At 36.4% G+C, this 26,465-nt stretch overlaps 1 protein-coding gene and 1 pseudogene across 8 annotated transcripts in view; one reads left to right on the top strand and one right to left on the bottom strand.

Annotated features, from left to right (window-relative positions):
• The window catches only part of ANKRD42 (ankyrin repeat domain 42), a 61,656-nt gene that overhangs the window by 20,146 nt on the left and 15,045 nt on the right, over nt 1-26,465 (bottom strand). For 7 of the 8 annotated variants that reach the window (XR_006783304.1, XM_045817996.1, XM_045818002.1 and 4 more), the window contains 4 exons: nt 15,495-15,695; nt 9,124-9,249; nt 3,077-3,182; nt 183-358 (listed from right to left, as the gene is read on the bottom strand). Coding sequence is in view for 7 of the 8 variants with exons in the window: in XM_045817996.1 (XP_045673952.1) it covers nt 183-358; nt 3,077-3,182; nt 9,124-9,249; nt 15,495-15,695 (609 nt within the window). In the remaining variant the exon portion in view is untranslated. The remainder of the gene's footprint in view (nt 1-182; nt 359-3,076; nt 3,183-9,123; nt 9,250-15,494; nt 15,696-26,465) is intronic. The other variant, XM_045817999.1, reaches the window with a different exon arrangement.
• LOC123805299 lies at nt 15,904-16,632 on the top strand (annotated as a pseudogene).

Raw genomic sequence — 26,465 nt, 5'->3', positions numbered from 1 at the left:
TCATGTCTTACATTTTGAAATGTTCAATATCCCATAGCGCAAAAATTACTCTAGTTCTGGTTCCCTTCCAAAATCAAAGTAATTTTACTTCATAGATGGTAAATGTCTTCAGGATAATTTTCAAATTTGTGGTTAAAAAATGCCACTTAAAGAATAAATCACAACAGAGTTGGCACACTTACTTCTGGCATCTGTTTTATCCGACTCATTAAGACATAAATCATCTTTGGCATCAGTGCTTCCCTCAACACCATGTCTTATAAAAAATTTCGTGTCATTTTCATCAATTTTATCCTCATCATCTACATCATATTTCTGTAGCCCCTCTAACAGCTTTACTGCTGCTAAATGGGCAAACCTGTAGAAAAAAATCAACAATTAACGAGAAGCACAATTTTCTAATTGAAACTGCAGTTTGAACTTAATTTAGGGAATTACACTCTGTACATTACGCCACCAGCCTACACACCAGTAAAGGAGCAAAATTGTATCTGAAGATCAGGGTCAATTTGATGTTAGCTACATGGGAAACTCAAACAGTCACTGGACACTAAGGGCAAGCAGTCACATTAAAGACAGATTCTATAACTTTTATTGGCAAAAACCCAACTGAGAGAGGAGACCCAAACAGATTTGCTAAATTGTACAGAAAGCCCAAAATCACCCTATTTGATCACCTGCATTTACTATCTTTCTCTGATGACCTAGTTTAGACTGTAGAATTAGTTCTGGTTCCAGTTTTAAGGCTAACTATAGGTCTAGCCCCCTTAGTCTTCATCCTTCCTCAGTCCAAAGCACTTGGCATGGCTTTAAATTTAATGGGAAAATAATGACTTTTCCCATCCATATCTTCTATTTTCTTTGATCTTTCCCACATCGCTATGAATCTTTTAGTAATATACCCTTGGTTTGGGAGTGGTTGTAAATGCATGTAATCTGCATATTTTTCTACAGTTTTGCTAACTGAGATGTTTAATGCTTTCTCTTAGAAAATGGAGAATTACTCGCTAAACACAAAAATCTCAAATTCTATTTTTTCATACACTTACATAACCACGGTTTCCACTGCTGGTGGGAATGCAAGTTGCTACAATCACTTTGGAAGGTACTTTTGCAGTTTCTTGTAAAGTTCAAGATACCCATAGCATATGACCCAGCAATACTACCCCTAAGAATTTACCAAAGTGAACTGAAAACTTTTATTCACACAAAAGCCTATGTGTGAATATTTACAGCAGCTTTATTCATAATCACAAAAAAATGGACACAATCACTATCTCCTTCAACAAGTTAGTAGCTAAACTATAGAATACTCCATTGGAATTCTATATCCAATGGAATGCTACTCAGCAATAAGAAAGAAATGAACTATAATGCATATGAATTCTCAGAATAATTATGCTGAGTGAAAGAAGCCAGATATATGAGTACAGACTGTATGGTTCCATTCATATAAAACTCTAGAAATGAAAACTGATCCATAGTGACAAAAAGCAGATCAGTGTTTGCCTGGGGGAGCCAGCAGTGAGAAGGAGAGAGATTACAAAAGAGCACAAGAAGATTGTGGGGATTCATGAATACATTCACTATCTTGATTGTGATGGTTTCATGGGTATATGTATACACAGATCAGAATTCATTAATTTGTACTGTACAAGTATGTGTATACTTTATTGTATGCCAATTATACCTTGATAAAGGTATTTATAAAAATAAAGTGGGCTCAATTAATTATGAACCTAGGTACAATGAAAATACACTCCAAAGTTTCAAAGAAATTCCACAAAATTTTAAGAAATATGAACTCACAAACAAAAATTGCATGTCAATTTAATGAATGATTAGGTTCCCTGTCCTTTCAAGACTCATTTGCATCTGTTAGACTACATTCCTACTTTATTGTTTTTAATTTATTGATTTTAGAGAGCGAGACTGATTTATTGTTCCATTTATTTATGCACTCATTGGTCCATTCTTGTATGTGCCCTGACTGGGGATCGAACCTACAACCTTGGCATATTAGTGTGATGCTCCAACCAACTGAGGTACCTGGCCAGGGTACGTACTCCTACTTTAGATTTAAGCAGTACTGAACCCACATGCAGTTCCTGAAACACACAAGTGTTTTGTTATAGCTCTTTCTCCTTCAAGTGTCAGGCATAAGTGTTGCTTTCTCCAAAAAAATAATTTTCCTTGACCTCTATATAAATTCTGTGCTCTTACAGTTTCCTTCATAATACTTAACATCATCTGTATTAATATTTCTCCCCCACAACTTTCAAATAGGAAGACTTGCGCAAGTCTCCTATGTTCTTACTATACCTTATATATAATGTAATACGATACAATGATTATGTATCACTAGTTATGTTTATACAAAATGATTATAATTAATAATGATTATTACAATAATTATAATTTATCTCTCCACAAGACTCTAAGCTCCTATGAGGGCAAGAACTGTTTTTTCATCTTTATAATCCTAACACTAACTGTAGTACTTGAAACATGATATGTATAATAAAGTTGAATTTGTAAAAACCAAGCAAATAAACAAAAGAATGGGCTTGACCTGACCTGAACGAGCTGGAGGCATTTGATAATAGGTGTCATATTTAATCCAAATGTAAATACCAAAATTTGTTTCAAAAGCCATGTGGCTCTTTTTGATTACCCCTTTTTAGCACACAATATTTCTCAACAGGTACCAGCATTTGGTAATTATTCTGTGCTGTGTGACACTATTCTGAGTACTGTAGAACATATAGTATTTAACCATTCCTGGACTTAACTTCACTAAATATTAATGATAGTCACTAGTAATTGTGACAAACCCCGACATATTTCCAAATGCTCTCCCCACCAGGAAAGGGGACAATACTACCTCCCAGTTTAAAATCACGGTTTTAGAGAGAAGAGTTGATACATTGTCAAATGTCTATTCAGCTTGAATATTGTCATTCCATCAGTATTTGAGTCCTATAATTCATTAAATCTTCAAAGATTTCTGAGCATAAAAGACTATATGCAAAACTTTAAAAACAAAACAAAAAGGGAACAAAAGAGATAAGGATACCTCTTAGCCACATCACTGGGTTTCTCCCCTGCTTTGTTGGTAATATTTCTGTCTGCTCCCATTTTAATTATCCACTGCAAACACTCTATGTGGCCTTGTCCAGCAGCTGTAAAAAAAAAAAACAAACCCACAAAAAAGTTACTGTTATTAATAGGAATTTTCCAAATTTTGAATAGTACCATTAGAAAGTACCAATAGTACTTTTATGAATGGTACCAATAGTACCATTCATAAATACTGATCCTTGCAATAACCAATGAAAGTAAGTTGGGTAGATGTAATACCCTATATCATTTATTCATTAGTTAGACAAACATTTAATCCATGATGTACTGTACTCATCCCCTACACAGAGAATTTTACATACAGATATAAAAGGTAAGGCTCAAAGAGGTTATTTACTTAACATCACACAGGTAGTAATAGATTTGAAGCAATAATCTAGTTTTTTCTAATACTTGTCCAGTGCTCACCAACTGCTATTTATATAGCTGCTGATCAATCTTACATCGCACCAGAATGAGAATGCAATCTAGCCATAGAGAATCACATTGACTTTGAAAATCTTGTGCCATGTTATATTAATAGCTTATTCCTCTGACCCTCACAACTCAAAACTTACAGGTCCCTCACTGATTACCTAAACTGTTTACCACCTATTTCTAAATTTTGTCCTCAAAACACATGCACTCAATATTAACTTTCACCTCCACAACTCTGCTGATGTGCCTTCTTAGCTAGTGCGCATTACTCATATGTACTTATCTAACTTCTACCCACCCTTCTAGGTCCATCTCAAGACTCAGGGAAACTGGGAAAAAAACTTAATAGACTTAAAAGACCTAAATTTAAGTCTACTAAACAATCAGATTGGAGGACAAAACAAAATTTACCAAGCAGCTGGCATATACAGACCTCCAATATATGTTTATAGAATTGATGAGTGAACGAATGAAGAAAAAAATGAATGAAACCTCAGCTCTGCTCTTACCAGTAGAATAATCTCAGTCAAAAAACCTGGTTCTACCCTAGCTAAGTGGCTCAGTTGATGGAGTGTCCTCCCATATACCAAAATGTTGCAGGTTTGACCCCTAGTCAGAGCACATACCTATTGAAGGTTGCAGGTTCAACACCCAGTCGGGGCATGAATGGGAGGCAACCAACCAATGTGTTCTGTCTTGCATCCATTTCTCTTCTCCTTCTCTCCCTCTCTCCTCCCTCCTCCTTTCTCTCAATAAAAAATCAATTTTAAGAAACAAGCATATCCTCAGGCAAAGATTAAAAAAAAACTAGTTCTTCTGGACCTCAATTTCCTCATCTTTAAAAAAGATAATTTCATATTTATAAAGTAGTAGTGACTTACACTACTGCTATATAAAATTACAATAAGGATTAAGTATGACAGTTTTGCACCCTATTAAATATCATATAAACATAAGGTATTATTTCCAAATTCCCCTGAACACTTCCTCAACAATTTAACCCTTAGTGACTTCTGTTCAATTTCTACTCCTGAATTTCTACTGCATGTATTGGGTTGGCCAAAAAGTTCATTTGCTTTTTTCTGTAAGACACTTCTATAGCACTTAGTTGTCTTTAACTTCATTTGAAACAATTTTGTTAGATTGCAGTATGACAGCTGTCATATCAATGTGCATTTTTTTAAAAACATCAAAATTGGTGAATTTTCTTTAGCCATTTTAGTACTGAAGATTGAATGATATATGCAACATTTTTGGCATACTATGCTTTATTATTTCAAGAAAGTTAAAAATGCCACTGACATGCAAAAAAAGATTTGTGCAGTGTATGGAGAAGGTGCTGTGACTGATTAAATGTGTCAAAAGTAGTCTGCAAAGTTGCATGCTGGTGATTTCTCACTGGATGATTCTCCATAGTCAAGCAGATCAGTTGAAGTTGACAGCAATCAAATTGAGACATTAATTGAGAAGAATCAACATTATACCATGTGGAGATAGCGCAAATATTGAAATCAATAAAGTTATTGGTGAAAATTAAAAATGTGTATTTTCTTTTATGGAAAAAAACCATATGGACTTTTTGGCCAACCCGATATTTTAACAACCAAATCCTTTTTGCCATTTAGTGCATATTGACTTATACAAATCTCTAGTTGTTCATGGTGTAAGTATATAACTCCTTAACAGTAAGGCCTGGATCTCATACTGTGTCCATGGTGCGGGCACATAGTTGGTGCTGCATATATATGTGCCTCTGCAAAATAAATCAGAGTATGAACTTTTGGTATGATTTTGGTGCCTTAAAAAGTGAATCCACCTCCAATACTGAGAACAGAGAAGAAAATATACAAAGCCAGATCCAGTGACAAAGCACCATCACTACAACCCTATGGCTCAGCTTACAAAATGTCTGCAAGGACTCCTGCCCTTCCTTTCTCTAATTGACTCAGAGCCATCTGCCAGACTCAGTTAGCTCCTGAGGAGCTCCTGGAGCTTCTCTTTCTCCTACAGCAAATCCAAACCAAATAATTCTACAGGATTACCCATACCTCTAGAAATAACCCCACTTTACACAAAACCAGCAACATCTCCTCTCTTTAATACTTACAAAATCATATTTATGTATCCGAAACAATGGTAAGTTTTATACAACAAAGTGAGTTTAACCCAACATTTCCATTTTATTACACAGGTAATATTTACAATGGGACTGGGGAGCTAAGTAATTGTTCTACAAGGAAATACAATAAAAGAATTTTTATCCAAAATCCTTTTTGTATATTGATTAGAATATGTTAATTAATTTGATCAGTGTTTTATAAGAGAACAAGATAAAATTATGCAGTGGCTAGAAATTTTTAAAAGATAATTTGAAATAATTATGGCTTAAAAGTAAATGAAAGAGAGGAGAAGTCATAGTGGATTTAGCAATCATTAAACAACTAACAGATACTGCATTTACTTACTGAATCAAAATTAAAATGAAAGAAAAAGAAGCAGATATACTGACAAAATGTGAATTAAATTATAAGAAAACATCAACTTTTATTTACTCAATATGATTTAAACATACAGATGTCCCCCCCAAAAATGATAATGTATACAGAAATGCCCCTTCCCCCTGCTGTAGTCACTCATCACCCCTTCACCACACCATGTGATCTACCCCAGCCCCGGGAGCCTTTAACAGACAGACTCACAAGAGAAGGGGTGAAAGGCAAACCCTTTTGGTTTCTTTTTTTTTTAATTACTCTATTGTTCAATTACAGTTGTCTGCATTTTCTCCCCACCACTCCCCCCACCCAGCCTAACCCACCTCCCTTCTTTGCTTCCATCCCCACCTTGGTTTTGTCCATGTGTCCTTTTTAGTAATTCCTGAAAACCCTTCTCCCCACTGTCCCCTTGGTGGTTTCTCATTTTCACCCTCTTGCCTTCTCACAATGGCTGTATCCCAAACACTCTGTTGCTGTACATCAATCTCTTTAGAATCGTCTTCTAGATCCCTCATGCTCATCTCAGTTCAAGTGAAGAAATAAAAGACTGAGATAGACTGAAAACCATCTGTCAATAACACCTACTTGATTGTTCCTCCAAAGACCCATTATACATACCATGAGCGAGCCTCTCTTTTACTCTCATAAATGACACCCCACATACACAGTAGGAATAAAAATCGGTTATACACAGGATATGAAATGGGGGCTTTGCTCCAGGGCAACAGAGATATGGAATAGTACACACAAAAAAATTAAACTAGACCACCAACTTATACCGTACACCAGAATAAACTCAAAGTGGATAAAAGACTTAAATATAAGTTGCAATACCATAGAACTCCTAGAGAGAAACGTAGGCAGAAAAATTTCAGATATCCCAAACAGCAATAATTTTACTGATACATCCTGGCAAGGGATATAAAGGAAAGAATAAACATATGGGACTACATCAAATTAAAAAGCTTCTGCCTGGCTAAAGAAAACACCTTCAAAATGAAAAGGGAACCAACTGTATGAGAAAACATAGTTGCCAACAATACCTTGGGCAAGGGTTCGATCTCCAAAATATATAAAGAACTCATATGACTCAACACCAGGAAGATAAACAATCCAATTAAAAAAATGAGCAAAGGACCTGAAAAGACACTCCAAGGAAGACATACAGTAGGCCCAGAGACACATGAAAGGATGCTCAACATCACTAGCCGTCAGAGAGATGCAAAATAAAACCACAGTGAGATACCACCTCACAAAGGTCAGAATGGCCATCATCAATAAATCAACAAACAACAAGTGCTGGAGAGGATGTGGAGAAAAGAGAACCCTAGTGCACTGTTGGGAATGCAGACTGGTCCAGCTACTCTGGAAAACAGTATGGAATTTCTTCAAAAAACTAAAAATGGAACTGCCTTTTGATCCAGCGATTCCACTGGTGAGATTATATCCTAAGAATCCTGAAACACCAATTCAAAAGAACCTATGATCCCCAATATTCAAAGCAGCACAATTTATAATAGCCAAGTGCTAGAAGCAGCCTAAGTGTCCATCAGTAAGTGAGTGGATCAAAAAACTGTGTTACATATACACAGTGGAATACTATGCAGCAGAAAGAAAAAAGGAACTCTTACCCTTCATGACAGCATGATGGAACTGAAGAGTACTATGCTAATAAGTGAAATAAGTCAGTCTGTGAAAGACAAATACCATGTGACCTCACCTGTAAGTGGAACCTAATGAACCAAACAAACAAATGAGCAAAATAGAGCCAGAGGCATGGAAACAAGGAACAGACTGACAGGGACCAGAGGGGAACAGGGAGGAGGATAAGAGAGGAAAGAAGGGAAGATCGGAGTTAAAGAACAAGTATAAGTGACCCATGGACATGGACAACAGGATGAGAATTGTCTGTGGGGGTGGAGGTGGTGGCCAGGGCAAGGGAGAGTAACGGGGAAATTGAGTCAACTGTAATAGAATAAAAAAATGAAAAAAAAAATAAAATAATTTTAAAACCAATATTTTACACACATTTCCAGTCTCCACGCCATGTATAAATCCCATAGTAAAAAGCTTTAATGCCAAGCCAGTTAGCAGTAATCAATGAAGCGAAATCCTACAAGTATAGAGTAGTGTTTACCAAAATGAGGACCTCTCTATGTGTAAAACAAGCCCCCTTCACTTCCCCTTCTTCCTGCCCCAACCACCCTTTCTCCTATAAACTATTGGTTCATGTGGTGCTTAAGATTCTTAAAATATATTATGAATTAAACAAACTTTAATGATTAAGAACCTAACCAACAGAAACATAATCTGTGACTGGCTGTAACATAATCAAAGTTATTTATGAAATACAGTCCAATTCAAACACATGAAGATTTTTATAAGAATTACCAGCTATCATTTACCAGCTATTACCAGCTATATTTAAAAAACATAATATCACAAATGAAGCAAAATGGAAATTTCAAGTACAGTAGGTTAAAGATTTGGGTTTTGATTTTATAAATAAAAGAAAGACTGTCAAGGATAAATCCTAGAGATGTACTCCTGACACTGAGTTGACAATCTGAAAAAGCCTGATTAAAAAGCAAAACAACTGATGAAAATTCTAGAATTCCACATAGAAGGAAACAGAGTACAGAGAAAAGTTGCAGACATCTTCAAAATGTGTTCAAATCATGTTAATTGATATTTCTAGGGAAGTAAAAACACTTTTGCAGAGTATAGGAAAAAAAGAAAATTCTGCTAGATCTTTTTCAAGAGATACAGTTTCTGTTTTAGCATGAGTAGGTCATTTTAGTCAAAGAAAATGTTAGTCCTAAGAAACTTCTCTAGAAATGAATTTCACATCTTAACTACATGACAATATAAAAAGAGAATTTCTGTTGAAATTACCCTCAGATGTCATAATGTGTGAATGTCTGACATCATAAAAAAATCACAGTGAGTTAAAAATTAAGTACTCTCTATATGATACATTTTCATGTGTTTCTGATGTATAATTATTTTTAAAAGTAAATAATTCAATAGCAATTGTGTCAGAATTGAAAATTAAGCAGGAATCATAACTCACCTTTATGCATAGGAGTTGATCCATTATTATCACGTTCATTAATATTGATTACTCCATCTTCTATTAATTTTTTAAGCATTTCCAAATCACCCTTAAAGGCAGCCATATGACCTGGAAATGCTAAAGCTATGAACAAAAAATTCAGAATTTCAGTAAATAAGAGTTATTCTTTTTTCCTTCCTTGAGCAGTCACACTTTCACATTTCAGTATTAGCTGAAGTACAAGAATGCTATACCAGAATTAATTCAGTCAACTCAATGGCACGTATTAAAAAGAGACCCATAAAAGATTATTATTAATTGTGTAGCCCTTCTACCCTCAGGACCTCCAACATGCTAGGAGTAGTGGTATAACAGAACTATTCTTAGCCAGATTTACTTCTACCCATGTTCTACCACGAAACACAAGGAGATGGTCATTTTCAGCCCTTTGCAAAAAGACGTATTTGGTCTTAAGTCTTACATTTGCACAAACTACTCTTTTCCTGTGTTTGCAAGGAAGTAAAGACAGCAAAAAAAACAAACAAAACCACCACAACAAAAAAAACCCTAAAAGCAGGTAAAGTATATGTGTGTATGTATACATATACAAGTACATATACATGCAACTATACATGCAACATATACATGAGTAAATATAACCTGACCTAGTGCCTAGCACATAGTAAATACTTTATAAAGTGTTTTTAATAACTACATATATTGAACCCTTACTGAATGCCAGACACAGCTGTAAATACTTCTAAGGAATGCCTCATTTAACCCTCTTAATTCTGAGATACAGCTATTATCATTCTTATATATAGAAAGGGAAAAACCTAGAACAGCCAAAGGCTATTTAAAAAGCTATAGACTTAACACTACCTGATTCTAAGTCTTACTATAAAGCTACAATAATCAAGACATGTAGTAGTGGTAAGTAAAAAGGCATATCAATAAAACAGAATGCAAAGGCCAAAAAAACACCTATACGTATATGGTGACTGATTTTTGACAAAGCTGCTGAGAATTTGCAACAGGGAAAAGGAAGGCTTTCCAAAATATGGTGCCAAGACAAGTGGCTATATTTTTCTTAAATTAAAATCAATACTTTATTTCACTCATTACATAAAATTTAACTTGATGTAGGTCAAAAATATGAATTAGAAAGCTAAACTGTAAACCATAGGAGAATATCTTGCTGACCTTGGGTGGGCAAATATTTCATAGATAGGACATGACCTGTGAAAAACATGACCTGTGAAAAAATCGATAAATTGTACTTTATAAAAATTTACAATAAAACTTTTGCTCTTTGAAAGACACTACTAAAAAATAGTCAAGCTTCAGAGAGGGAGAAAATATTTGCAATACATATATCTAACAAAACATAAAGAAGTGAGTGTCAAAATTCAATAATTAGTAGACACGCAACCAAATAAAAATATGGGCAAAAGAACTGAATGGACACTTTATCATAAAGAACATACGTGAATGACCACATGAAAGATGCTCAAAAACATTAGTTATCGGGAAAATGTAGATTAAAACCACAATAATATGACACTACACATACATTAGGATGGCTAAAATAAAACAGACTGACTATATCTAATGTTGGGAATTCCATGGAGCAAAGAGAATTCTCATGCATATCTTGTGGGGACGTAAATGACACAATTACTTTGAAAAGCAGTTTGGAAACTTTTTATTTTATTTTTTAATATATTTTATTGATTATGCTATTACAGTTGTCCCATTTCCTCCTTTCACTCCCCTCCACCATCTCCCACCCACATCATCCCCTTTAGTTCATGTACATGTGTCATATTTATAAGTTCTTTAGCTTCTACATTTCTCATACTATTCTTACCCTCTCCCTGTCTATTTTCAACCTACAATCTATGCTACTTATTCTCTGTACCTTTTCCCCCCCTCTCCTCCTCCCACTCCCCTGTTGCTAACCTTCCATGTGATCTGCATTTCTGTGGTTCTGTTCCTGTTCTAGTTGTTTGCTTTGTTTCTTTTGGTTTTGCTTTAGGTGTGGTTGTTAATAATTGTGATTTTGCTGTCCTTTTACTATACATGTTTTTTTTTATCTTCTTTTCTTAGATAAGTCCCTTTAACATTTTATAAAATAAGGGCTTGGTGATGATGAACTCCTTCAACTTGACCTTATCTGAGAAGCACTTTATCTGCCCTTCCATTCTATTCTAAATGAAAGCTTTGCTGGATAGAGTGATCTGGAATATAGGTCCCTGTCTTTCATGACTTGGAATACTTCTTTCCAGCCCCTTCATGCCTGTAAGGTCTCTTTTGAGAAATCAGCTGACAGTCTGATGGGAAATCCTCTGTAGGTAACTGTCCCCTTATCTCTTGCTGCTTCTAGGATTCTCTCCTTCATTTTTACCTTCGCTAATGTAATTATGATGTGCCTTGGCATGTTTCTTCTTGGGTCCAACTTCTTTGGGACTCTCTGAGCTTCTTGGACTTCCTGGAAGTCTATTTCCTTTGCCAGAATGGGGAAGTTCTCTTTTATTATTTGTTCAAATAACTTTTCCACTTGTTTTTCCTCTTCCCCTTCTGGCACCCCTATAATTTGGATGTTGGAACATTTGAAGATGTCCTGGGGGTTCCTAAGCTTCTCCTCATTTTTTTGAATTCTTATTTCTCCATTCTTTCCTGTTTGCTTGTTTCTTTCTTCCTTCTGATCCACTCCATTGATTGGAGTCCCAGTTTCCTTCCCATCACTATTGGTTCCCTGTGCATTTTCCTTCATTTCTTTTATCATAACCTGCATTTGTTCATCTAATTTGCGACCAAAATCAACCAATTCTGTGAGCTTCCTGATCACCAGTGTTTTGAACTGTGCATCTGATAGGTTGGCTATCTCTCGGTAGCTTAAAAGGATGAGTTCTGGGGCATTGATTTGTTCTTCTGTTTGAGCCGTCTCTCTTTTTTTTTGGTCTGGTTGCTCCTATTATAGTGAGGGGAGGAGCCTTAGGTGTTCACCAGGGCTGGGCACCCCAGTCGCTAGATTGTGACGTTGTATGTAGGGGCAGGGTCAAGAGGGAACAATGGCGGTAGCTCTGTTCTCCGTGGGACCTCAGTCCCTTCTCTCGGATCCTGGGTTGCGCGTTCTACCCTGCTCCACAATCACCGCCTCACTGGGTCTGCCAGCTGCCACTTGCGTACTCAGGGTCCACCCGCTGAGATCTTGAGCGCCCCAGATGCCTTACGCTCCCCTGGTTGCCTTATGCGCCCAACTCTCTCTGCTCTCTGTGCCGTGACCCACGCCTGGCTGCTTGTCTCCGCCTCTCCTGCCAGTCTGGAAGAATGGGTCTATTTCAACTTCTTGGCTGTCCGACTTCCATTCAGATAAATTTTCTGTCAGTTCTGGATGTTATTCTGCCTCTAAATTGTTGTTGTTCCAATCTTGGTTGTTCATGGAGGTACGGTGTGTCCACCTATGCCTCCATCTTGGCCGGAAGTCTCTGGAAACTTCTTAATGTTAAGCATACATCTACCATATGCCCTACTCCTATGTATTTACCAAGAGAAATGCAAACACATGTCTAAGTAAATGTGCAGAGATGCTTTATTAATGGCCTCAAATTGGAAACAATCCAAATACTCATCCGCAGATGAATGATAAGAAAGATATATATATATATGGTACATCCATATAGTAGAATATTATTCAGCAAGAAAAAAAGAATGAACTACTAATATACATAACAGATGAAATTCAAAACGGTTCCATTTAAAAATTCAAACTAGCCCTGGCCAGGTAGCTCAGCTGGTTAGAATTTTGTCCTGATACACCAAGGTTGTGGGTTCAATCTCCAGTTGGGGCACATATAAAAAGCAGCCAATGAATGCATAAATAAGTGGAACAACATATCAGTGCCATTCTCTCATTCTCTCTCTCTCTCTCTCTCCCTCTCTCTCCCCCTCTTTCTACCCCTAGTTCCCACCATCTCATTAAAATCAATAAATAAAATTTTTAAAAACTTCAAACTAATCTATAGCAGCCATTTTTAACTGGTGTGCTGCTACAATTCTTAAAGCATACAATATCTGATTATTTAGTCAGGGGCACTGACCTCTTTTCCCTTAGACTGTCAAATAAAATAATGACAAAAGCCAACACAACAATAGCTGTCCAGTGTTAATGAATCAAAATTATACCTATTCCCTTTGTCAAACTGGCAAAAAATGTCTTCTTTAGTTGTACTGCAGCATTTTAGCAGCTTATGTGTGCCATGAGATGAAAAAGGCTGAAAATTGCTGATCTACAGTGACAGAAAATAAATCAGCAGTTATGTGGGGCCACAGTCAAAGGAGGGATGAACTTCAAGAGGGAATGAAAAAACTCTCGAGGTGATGGAAATGTTTTGTATGGTGACTGTAGTTTAATGAGTGTATACAACAGTCAAAACTCATCAAATTGCATACTTTAAATGAATACAGTTTATTGCATATAAATCACACATTAATAAAGTTGATTTTTTAAAAGCAAGGATATCATCAAAGTGAAAAAACAAACCACAATGTGAGAAAATATATCTATATCAGATAAAATTAATAAAGGATCAGTACTGAGACTATAGAAAGAACTCAAAGTATTTAGAAAAGGACAAAAAGATAATTTTTTAAAAGAGAAAAGTTTAGGAAGGCAAGTCATAGAAAACTAAAATAGCCAATAACTTCACAAAAAGATGTTCAACCTCACTAGAAGTCAGAAAACGCAAATCTAAACACAAATTACACCTATTCATACCCTATCAATTGGCAAAAATTTTTAAGCATGACAACACTGAATATTGTTTCTCTAAATTCTTAGCAAACATAGCTGGTAAGAGTGTAAATTCTACAACCACATTGATGAAGACTGCAGCAATACCTATTTATACTGAAGATGGGCAAATCCCACAGAGCAAACCTAAACTAGAGTTTCCCAAGTATTTACCAAGGCAGAGCTCTTAACTCCTAGTCTTCAGAAAAGACAGGCAGTACACCTCAAAAATCCTCCTCCAATGCTCCCAGTGTGCCATACAAATATCATTTTCTGTGTGCGCTATGTGTAAAAAGGGTAAGGAAGCATTTCTCTAAAGAATCTCTTGTACAGGCACATAAAAGGAGACATGGACAAGAATATTCATTACGCCCCATCTGGTGTGGCTCAGTGGATTGAGCACAGGCCTGTTAACCAAAGGGTCGACGGTTCGATTCCCAGTCAGGGCACACACCTGGGTTACAAGCCAGGTCCACAGTGCAGTGTGCACAAGAGACAACCACACATTCATGTTTCTCTCCCTCTCTCCCTTCTTTCCCCTCTCTCTAGAAATAAATAAATAAAATCTTTTTTTAAAAAAAGAATATTCATTACCATATAGATTGTAATAGTGAAAATTGTAAAAATGTAAATAGTAAAAAATGTAAATGGCAAATTAGAGAATGGATAAATAATGCTTTGTATAAAATATAATATTATACAATCACTTAAAAAGAATAAACCATGAAATATCTATCAACCTATTCTCAAAAATATGTCATAGAATGTAAGTCACAGAAGGAAACATACTCTTTTTTATGCCATTTTTATAAAGTTTGAAAAGAAGTTTCAAAAACTGATAGTTTTCTACTAAAATCCCTTTCCTTCATCAGTAATCAGATGAGGCTTCTCAGCTAGATGGTGAATTTTTCAGGCTTCCTTGTACCTACATATGGTTATGTAATAAAACTTGCCAATGGAAAGTTAGCAAAAGTGATGAGTGCAAATTAGACCTTGAAAATCTGTAGTCCTGGGCATATACTCTTGTTCCCTCCCAACCTCGCACTGGATTAGCAGCAACTACAGAGAATTCATTGGGAAGATAACAGGACCCTGGTGACTAAATAGAACAGATTTACTCTCCAACCCAAGCTGATATATAAAAGAAATAAATTTCTGTATCATTTAAACCACTGAATGTTAGGACTTCTTAGTTATAGCAGTTTGGTCTCTTACTCTAAAATTACACAAAACAATACTGCATATTTTTGTGAGTACATATATAATAAATATAAAACCACAGAATGGAATTACAAATACAAATCATCCTCTGAGGAGGAAAAAAAAGGGAACGGATGGTATTAGGGAAGAGAGATCCAAAAGATTCAACTGTATTTATAATATTTTATTCTTAAATCCAATGATATGAAGATTGTTAACTATATTAATCTATATATATTTCTGCCTAAACTACTTCACAGTGAAGACAAGAGCCTGAGTAAACATATGGACAATGATATGTAACATTTTAACATAACCTTTAGCTTACAACTTCTTTTCCTTTTCCATTTATTCTACATATTAAATGCTAAAATATTTCAAATTTATTACTTACTTTCCTGGTCTTTTGGATCATTTCCTTCATACTCATCCCCTTGGATAAACTGTAAAATGTTCTGCTTATAGAACCTCTGGGCCAGATCCAGTACATTTTCTCCATTATCATTGAATGCTTTTAAAGCTTGTGTTGCACTGCTCATTCTACTGAGTAGAAACTTAAAACAGTGAAGGTGTCCTTCCATGGCTGCTAAGTGAACTATAAGTGAGAGAAATAAAAAGAATTTCATTTTTAAATTGACAATAATCATAAAAAAAGAAACAACACATTGGCTCTAACCCTCACAGGAGAAGACTATCCTGCCCTATACAACAGAGGGATGAACAGATCTTTTTCCAGCCTACGTATCCTTATCAGCCTGCTAGTCACAACGAAGCAGTACTGACTATGAGTGTGGAAAGGCCAGATGAAGGTCACCAAACAGCTGGCCCCAGAAAATTTGCTTGAAAAGTGAAATCCCAATTATGCAGCTTACCCTTACATGAGAAAATGCTTGCAATGTAGGAGAGATAGATGACAGACAGATAAATTTTAATATTTTTTTCAAAAAAGGGGGGAGAAATAAACTAAAAGAGTCACTACACAAATATGAATGATGTTATTTTCATCACTTTTTATGTATTTTGTCACCTTTCCATAAACATTGTTGTTACTACAAACAAGATGGCTGAATCAAAATTACTGACTAAGCACATACTCTACCTTGTCATTTCTACTCTAAATCCCTGAAAATATTGAGCTATTTTGGGGGGCCCAGCATAACAGCTCCCACAAAGAAGGGTGGCAAGAAGAAGGACCATTCTGCCATCAGCGAAGTAATAACCAGAGAGTACACCATCAACATCCACAAGCACATGCATGGAGTGGGCTTCAAGAAGCATGCCCCTCAGGCACTTAAAGAGATCCAGAAATTTGCCATGAAGGAGATGGGAACTCAGATGTGCGTACTGACACCAGGCTCAACAAAACCAATTTGGGCCAAAGGAATAAGAAATGTCCCATACCATATCCAGATGTGGTTGTTCAGAAAACGTAATGAGGATGGAGATTCACCAAACCAGCTCTAAACATTGGTCACTATATACCTGTCACTACTTTCAAAAATCTACAAACAATTAATGTGGATGAGAACTAACTGCTGATTGTCAAATAAAGTTATAAAACTGCCTTTGAGGTTTGGTTTCCTGTTTCTGATGGTAGTGTAATATGTTTGTATATCTTAAAGTAGTTCCCAATTAGAGAATTATTTGGAAAGCTTAAAAAAAGGATATTTTGCCCTTGCTGGTATAGCTCAGTGGATTGAGGGCGGGCCTGTAAACCCAAGGGTCACTAGTTCAATTCCCAATCCAGAGCACATGTCTGAGTTGTGGGTCAGACCTCCAGTAGGGGGGCACATGAGAAGCAATCACACATTGATATTTCTCTCCCTCTCTTTCTCCCTCCCTTCCCCTCTCTGAAAATAAATAAATAGAATCTTTTTTAAAATATATTTTTAAAGCCATAAAAGCCTAGACAAATAAGAACACCATGAACAGACAAGAAATGTTAAGGAATCCCTGAAAGAAAATATACTGAATCAGAATGAGGGAGAGACATAATTCAAAATGGTTCTGGGGTCTTCCAAGATTAGAGACAATGATTATAAAAACAAGAGAGCCTTTAAGCTCTTGAGAAGTGACTATTTGGGAAATAGCCTAACCAATATATAAATCTTGCCTCTAGAGAAGTAGGGTAGTGCCCAAGTGACCAATACACCAATAACTCAAGAGAAACAAGAAAGATAAGTTGCTGGCACATACTACTCTACACTTTCTCAGCTGAATCTTCTACTAAAAACTCCCCCCTAAAACTTCCAACTCCAAACTCCTCTAACTGCTTACTCATCATATACACTTACATCTTAGAGGCATTTCTAACTCCACATGTCAAGAACTGAACTCCTGACCTGGCTGGTGTGGCTCAGTGGATTGAGTGCCAGCCTGTGAACCAAAAGGTCATCAGTTCAATTCCCAATCAGGGCACATGCCTAGGTTGTAGGCCAGGTCTCCCGTTGGGGGCGTGTGAGAGGTAAGTGATCAATGTATCTCTCGCACATTAATGTTTCTCTCCCTCTCTTTCTCCCTCCCTTCCCCTCTCTCTAGAAATAAATAAATAAAATATTTTTTAAAAAAGAAACTGAACTCCTTATAATTCTTGCATACATTTTTCTTACATAGTTTCCCTACCTCCGTTAGTGGAAACTCTCTCCTTTCCCTATAGTTAAGACCAGAAACCCTGGAGCCACCCTTGACCCCACTGTCACTCTCCACATGCAATCAATCAGTAAATCTAATTGGCTCTATCTTTAAAAGATACACAGACTCCAATTACTTCTCACTATCTTTGCTACCTCTACTCTGGTCCACTCAAATAGTAGCCTAAATTATTGCATCAGTCTCCTAATTGCCCTATTTCTGCCCTTGCCACGCCTCCACACCCTCACTGCAATCTATTGTAAACATAACAGCCAAAATGATGCTCTTAACCATAGATCTCGTCATTCTTGTGCTCAAAATCTTTCAGTAGTTTGTTACCTCTCTGATCTCATCATCCACTACTTCTCCCCTCACTTCTGTTCCAACCACACAGACTGTTACTACTTGCTATTACCCAAATATACCAAGCATACCACTGTCCCAGTTTTATACTTGGTGTTACCTCTCCGTGGAAAGTTTTCCCCCTAACGAAACCCACAAGTATTGTTTCCTCATCTCCTTCAGGTCTTTACCTAATAGTCATCTCTTCAGTGAAGGCATCCCTGACCACCTTATTTTAAACTTCATCCCCTCTAACATTCTACACCTTTTTCTTATTTTATCCAAATACACATCACTATTTAATGTAATTTTGTTCTTTCATTTTGACTCTTATCTATCTCCCCCCCTCACCACCACACAAAGGCAGGTACTTTTGTCTGTTTGATTTGTTGTGATATTCCCAGAGCCTAGGAGAGGGATTAACACATACTAGATGTTCAATAAATAAATGTTCAATTAATAATTTTTTAAGAGAGAGGTTTGAACATAAGCAGTCTAATACTGAAGGCACAATGTTAACCTCTACACGACACTATTAAAAATATACTACATATGTTTAAAAAAGTAAAAGTTGGATTTTTTAAAATACGCAGGCATATTTATAAAATACTAAATAAAAATCAAATTGCCCGCTACCTTGTATTAAAGAAAAGTCAGTTCTGGGTGAATTGGAAATCTAAATGTGAAAGTAAAATAAAATTTCTAGAAGATAATGTAAAAGAACATGTTCATGACTGTAGAGTAGGGAAAGATGTTTTCAACAAGATTTAGAAAGCACTAACCATGAAGAGCTTATTAAACTGGACTATCTTACATTAATACTTCTATTAATCAACAGCCCTGACTGGTGTGGCTCAGTGGATTGAGTACTGGCCTGCAAACCAAAGGATCAGAGGTTGGATTCTCAGTCAGAGAACATGCCTGGGTTGTGGGCCAGGTCCCCAATAAAGGGCGCACAAGAGGCAACCACACATTGATGTTTCTCTCCCTCTCTTTCTCCCTCCATTCCACTCTCTCTAAAATTAAATAAAGAAAATCTAAAAAAAAAACCTTCTATTAATCAAAAGACATCTTAAAAGAATGAAAAGGTAAGCCATAGAATGGAAAAGATATTTAAATGAAAAAGATATTTGCAGTATATGTAAATGACCAAGAGCTTATATCTAGAATACATAAAGAATGCCTACAATTTGATGTTTTAAAAAACAACCAACAATAAAAGAGGTAAAAGATTTGAACTAGTATTTCACAAAAGAAAATAACCAAATGATCAGAAGCATATGAAATGATGTTCTATACATCTTTAGTCATCAGAAAAAATGCAAATTAAAACCACAAGATATTACTATATACCCAAAAGAATGACTAAAACTAAAAAAAAAGAGAAAAAAAAACAAATCAAGTATCTATGAGAAGGAGTAACTCAAGAGAGGGGAAGGGAGGGAACCATCCCACAGTCACCTCTGGTAGGTGCCCTGATTGGGGACCAAACCCACAGCATAGGTATGTATCTGACCAACAATGGAACCAGTGATCCCTTGCTTTGCAGGATGATACCCAAACAACTGAGCCACACCAGCCAGGGCTACCCACTTGTCTATTGATGAGCATTTGGGTTGCTTCCATATCTTAGCTATTGTAAATGATGCTGCAATGAGCATCATGTGCATATATGTTCAAATTAGTGTTTTTGTTTTCTATGGTAAATACCTAGAATTGGAATTGCTGGGTCATAAGGAAGTTCCATTTTAAATTTTTTGATGAACCTCCATACTGTTTTACACAGTGGTGTGCCAATTTACAGTTTCACCGACAGTGTATGAGGGTTTCCTTTTCTCCACATCCTCGGCAACACTTGTTATTTGTTGACTTTTTGTAATAGCCATTCTAATAGGTATGATATAATCTTACTTCCCTCATGATTAGTGATGTTGAACATCATTTCATATGTTAGCTGGCCATCTGTGTCTTCTTTGGAGAAATGTCTAGTCCAGTCTTCTGCCATTTTTAATTGGACTGTTTGATTTTTTGATGTTGAGTTACATGAGTTCCTTATATACTTTGGATATTAACCCCTTATCAGATGCATCATTTCCAAATATCTTCTCTCATTCAGTAGGTTGTCTTCTCATTTTGTTAATGGTTTCCTTCACTATGCAAAAGCTTTTTGGTTTCATGTATTCCCATTTGTTTATTTTTGCTTTTGTTCTTGCTGGGGGAGACATATCCCAAAAAACTATTTCTAAAATCAATGTCGAAGAGTTTACTGTCTATGTTTTCTATTAGGAAGTTTTATGGTATCAGGTCTTACATTTAAGACTTTACTGCACTACCCTGGTTGGTGTGGCTCAATGGATTGAGCGCCAGCCTGAGAACCAAAGGGTCTCTGGTTCGATTCCCAGTCAGGGCACATGCTTGGGTTGCACATCAGGTCCCCAGTTGGGGGTGTGACAGAGGCAACTGATTGAAGTTTCTCTCCTTCTCTTTCTCCCTCCCTTCCCCTCTCTCTAAAAATAAAATAAAATCTTAAAAAAAAGACTTTAGTGCACTAACTATCAGAAAGAGAAATTAAGAAAACAATCCCCATTTACAATAATTATTTAATTAATAGTTCAACTATCATTTTTAGTGACCCTCACTCCAATCTCACTGTGACCATCCCCTCTTATCAATTTCTATAGCACCTCTTAGAAGAAGACAGGGTGTTCAGAGGATGGATTTCAATGGGCCAGTTGATTGCAGGCTGCTCAACTGCAGTTGGCAAATTAACTCAAATACACTAGTGTCCACCACTTACACTATTTTTTTTAAGTTGTCTCTGGGGTGGAGATGTATGAAGTTAAAAAATAATAACACTAGACAGTAGATGAAGGAAACAGCTGGCTGGAAAAAAATCCAGAGACCCAAGATGGCAGAGGAGTAAGTGGAAGCTATACTAACCTCCTCCCAGGACCAACCTGGAACTACAGTTCAATTGTAGAGAATTCATCCTGAATAACCAACTGAACACTAGCTAGAGAGAAGACTTATAACCAAGGACAGACACAAGATACCACTTTACCAAAATGAAACTGGTAGGGAGAACAGAGGAGGTGAGAGAGGGCTGGCTGGGCTCCCACAGGTGGCGGCGAAAGTTCTGGAGGGATATTTCAGAGGCCAGGGGCAGGGTTCCCCCTGAGAAGTGTGAGATCTAAACCCCAAGTTGGGCTCCCCATCCTACAGCACCAGAGCCAGAAAGGAAATCAGATAACATCCAGCTGTGAAAAGAAGCAGGGTTTCTGTCTGCCAGGGAGACATGGCTGGAGACACAGAAAGACTCTTAAAGGGCAAATGCACAAAATTTTGTTTGCAGCCACTTACCCTAAGCTTGAGCAGAGGGAGGGCAAAGTGGACTAAAGATGCTTGAGGAGAGTCTGGAGTTGATAGCTCTGGGGAAAGAAATGAAGGAACAGCCACCGGGATACTTGTGCTGAGTGATTCCCCATACTGAAGGAGTCATCTTTCTCAGGCAGAGCACTTCCCTCCAAGTGGTATCAACAGAAGGGGAAGCAATAGCCCCACCTACAGGAATTACTCTGTTCCCCCACTGTGGTGCTTAAGTTGGGCTGCTGATTACAGCTTGAGGCTATATCAAGGATTAGTTTAACTAAGGTTGGTGTGGCGGGGGGATGCGCCAAGTGTGCCAAGTAGAATTCATAGAAGCAGCCAAAATGGGAAGACAAAGGAACAGACCTCAAATGAAAGAACACGAGAATTCTCCAAAAGAAGAACTAAGTGAAATGGAGGCAAGCAATTTATCAGATAGTTTAGAATAATGATTATAAGAATACACAACAGCATGAAAAAAAACACAAACCATAAAAAAGGACCAGACAGAAATACAGAATTTAATATCTGAAATAAATAATACATTGGAAGGAATAAACAGTATAGCTAAAGCAAAGGATCACATCAGTGATTTAGAAGACAAGGTAGGAAAAAAACACCCAGGCAAAGCAGCAAAAAGAAAAAAGAACTTTAAAAAATGGTACAAAATAGAAAGGGGGAGGTTAAAAATAGTACAGGAAATGTAGAAACCAAAGAACTTATAGACCCATGGACATGAACTAAGGTGTAGGGTGGGAATGTGGGGTGGGAGGGAGTGTGCAGGACAGAAGGGAACAAGGGGGGATGGGACAACTGTAATAGCATAATCAATAAAATATATATTAAAAAAGAAAAATAAGAAAATTTAAAAATGAAGAGAACTTAAGAAATATTTTGGACAATATGAAATATAACATCCACATCATGGGAATACCAAAAGGAGAAGAGAGCAAGCAAGAGATCGAGAACCCATCTGAAGAAGTAATGACCAAAAACTTCCCTAATCTGGTGAAGGAAAAAAGACACACAAGTCCAGGAAATTCACAGAGTCCCAAACAAATTGGACCTAAAGATGGCTATGCTGAGACACAACATAATTAAAATGACATGGCTTTCATTTCAATGAAATGACAAGGAGAGAATTCTAAAAGACACAAGAGACAAGCAGGTAGTTACATATAAAGGAGCACCAATTAGACTGTCATCTGATTTCCCAACAGAAACATTTCAGGCCAGAAGGGAACAGCATGAAATATTCAAGGTGATGAAAAGCAAGAACCTACAACCAAGGCTACTTTGCCCAGCAAGGCTATCATTTAAAATCAAAGGTGAAATAAGGAACTTCCCAGACAAGAAAAAGCTAAAGGAATTTGTTAACACCAAACCAGTACTACAACAAATATTAAAGGGCTTGCTTTAAGAAGAACAAGAAGAAAAGAAGAAAGGGGGAAAAAAAAACACAGGAAAAGGGACTAATGATAAAATGGCACTAAATACATATCTGTCACTAATCACCTTACATGTAAATGGCTTAAATGCTTCAACCAAGGGACATAGAGTAGATGAATGGGTAAGAGAACAATACCCATATATATGCTGCCTCCAAAAAACCCATCTCAGATCTAAAGATACACACAGACTAAAAGTAAAGGGATAGAAAAAGATTATTTTATGCAAATGGAAAGGAAGAAAAAAGCTGGGGCAACAGTACTTATATCCAACAAAACAGACTTTAAAATCAAGGCTAAAGTAAGCCTTGATAAAGGGACACTACATAATAATAAAGGGAACAATCCAACAAGAGGATATAACCCTAGTAAACATTTACGCACCGAACACAGAAGCAACTAAATACGTAAAGCAAATCTTGATGGACATAAAAAGAGGAACTGATAGAAATACAGTCATACTCAGGGATTTTAACACTCCACTGACTTCAATGGACAGATCTTCCAGACAGAAAATCAATAAGGAGACAGAGGCCTTAAATGACACACTAGATCAAATGGATTTAATCGATATCTTCAGAACATTTCACCCAAGCAGCAGAATATACATACTTTTCAAGTGCACATGGAACATTTGCTAGGACAGACCACATGTTAGGACACAAAACAAGTGTTAAAAAATTTAAGATTGAAATCATATCAAGCATCTTCTCTAACTATGATGCTATGACACTAGAAATCAATCACAAGAAGAACACTGAAAAACACACAAAGACATAGAAGCTAAATAACATGTCATTAAACAATGAATAAATCAACAACAAGATCAAAGAAGAAATCAAAAGACACAAATGAAACAAATGAAAATAAGAATACAACAATCCAAAATCTGTGAAACACAGGGAAAGCAATCCTAAGAGGGAAATTCATAGCATTACAGGCCTATCTCAAAAAAAAAACAAGAAAAAGCTCAAATAAACAATCTAATATCACACTTAAAGAAACTTGAAAAAAAAAAAAAACAAATTCCAAAGTGAGTAGAAGGAAGGACATAATAAAGATCAGAGTAGAAATAAATGAAATAGCCTAAAAAAAGATATAAAAGATCAATGAATCCAAGAGCTGGTACTTTGAAAAGATACACAAGATTGACAAACCTTTAACCAGGCTCATCAAGAAAAAAAGAGTACTCAAATAAATAAAATCAGAAATAAAAGGGGAGGAATAACAAGTGACACCAAAGAAATAAAAAAAAGTGAGAAAATACTATGAACAACTCTATGCCAACAAACTGGACAACCTGGAAAAAATGGAAAATTCTAGGAACATACACTTCTAAAACCAAACCAGGACAAATCAGAGAATCTGAATAGACAGATTACACCAAGTGAAATTGAAGCAGTGATCAAAAATCTACCAACAAAAGCCATGGACTGGATGGCTTCACAGGTGAACTCTAACAAACATACCAACAAGAACTGACATCTCTCCTTAAACTATTTCATAAAATTCAAGAGGAGGGAAGGCTCCCAAACTCATTTTAGAAGGCCAACATTATCCTAATTCTAAAACCAGGTAAAGACACTACAAAAAAAACAAAATTATAGGCCCTTATCCCTGATGAACAGTCACTAAACCTAACCAAAATATTAGCAAACTGAATATAGCAATGCATCAGAAAGATCATACACTATGGTCAAGTGGGATTTATTCTAGGAAAGCAAGGTTGGTATACAACATTCACAAATCAATTAATGTGATTCACCACATAAACAAAACCACATGATCATATCCATAGATGCAAAAAAAGCATTTGATAAACTCCAGCACCCATTTATGATAAAAACTCTTGGCAAAATGATAATAGAGGGAACATACCTAAACATAATAAAAGCCATTTATGAGAAGCCCACTCCTACCATCACACTGAGCAAAAACTACAAGCGTTCCCCTTAAGATCGGGAACAACAAAGGGATGTCCTCTTTCACCTCTTTGATGCAACATAGCCCTGGGAGTCCAGACCATAATAATCAGACAAGAAGAAGAAATAAAAGGCATCTAAACTGGAAAGGAAGAAGTGTCTTTATTTGCAGATGACATGACACTGTACATAAAGAACTCCAAAGATTCCACCAAGAAACTACTAGAACTGGTAAATGAATTCAGCAAAGTAGCAGGATATAAAGTTAATATTCAGAAATCAGTTGCATTTGTATATGTCAATAGCAAACTAACAGAAAGGGAAATTAAGAAAACACTCTCATTCACAATTGCTTGAAAAAGAATAAAATACCTAGGAATAAACCTATCAAGGATGTAAAAGACATATACTCAGAAAATTACAAGACACTGAAGAAAGAAATTGAAAAAGATACAAATTAGTGGAAGCACATAACATGTTCATGGATAGGAAGAATTAACATCATTAAAATGCCCATACTACCCAAAGCAATCTACAGACTCAACACAATTCCTATCAAGATTCCCATGACGTATTTCACAGAACTAGAACAAATATTTCAAAAATTTATATGGAATCACAAAAGGCCCTGCATAGCAACAGCAATCCTGAGAAAGAAGAACCAAGTTGGAGGAATCATGCTATCCAATATCAAACTATACTATAAGGCCATAGTAATCAAAACAGCATGGTGCACATGCAATTGGCTAAAGATAGTTTACTCAATAAATCGTGTTGGAAAAATTGGACAGCTACATGCAGAAAAATGAAACTAGACCACCTTCTCACACCACACACAAGAATAAATTCAAAATGAATTAAATACTTAAACCCAATATTAGACCCAAAACCATAAAAATCATAGAAAAAAACGTTGGTAACAAAATCTCCAACATTGCTCATAGCAATATTTTATTGGATATATCTCCCCAGGCAAGGAAAACAAAAATAAATAAACAAATGAGACTACGTCAAACTAAAAGGGTTTTGCACAGCAACAGAAAACATCAACAAAATAAAATAAAACCCATAGAATGGGAGAGCATTTTCTCCAACACATCTGATAAGGGGTTAATAGACAAAATTTATAAAGTGCTTACAAAGCTCAACACCAAAAGAACAAACAATCCAATTAAAATATGTGCAAAAGACACTTCTCCAAAGAGGACATATTTGGCAAAAAGGATAGCCAATAGACATATGAAAAGATGCTCAATGTCACTAATCATCAGAGAAATGAAAATTAAAACCACAACAAGGTCCCATCTCAGACTTGTCAGAGTAGCTATCATCAATAAATCAACAAACAAGCGCTGGTGAGGATGTAGAGAATGGGGAACCCTTTTGCATGGTTGGTGGGAACACAGACTGGTGCAACTACTGTGGAAAGCAGTATGGAGATGACTCAAAAAATTAAAAATGGATCTGCCTTTTGACCCAGCAATCCCACTTCTGGAAATATATCCAAAGAATCCAAAACACTAATTCGAAAGGACATAAGCACTCCTATGTTCATCGCAGGTACGGAAGCAGCCCAAGTTTCCATCAGTAGATCAGTGAATAAAACAACTATGGGACATCTACACAATGGAATACTACTCAGCCTTAAAAAAGAAG

The sequence above is a fragment of the Phyllostomus hastatus genome, unplaced genomic scaffold (assembly GCF_019186645.2).
Source record: "Phyllostomus hastatus isolate PE091 unplaced genomic scaffold, TTU_PhHast_1.1 phas_scaffold_317, whole genome shotgun sequence".
Lineage (NCBI taxonomy): Eukaryota > Metazoa > Chordata > Mammalia > Chiroptera > Phyllostomidae > Phyllostomus > Phyllostomus hastatus.
Note: the sequence above shows the minus strand (reverse complement) of the source record. Positions and strands in the feature narration are given on the sequence as shown.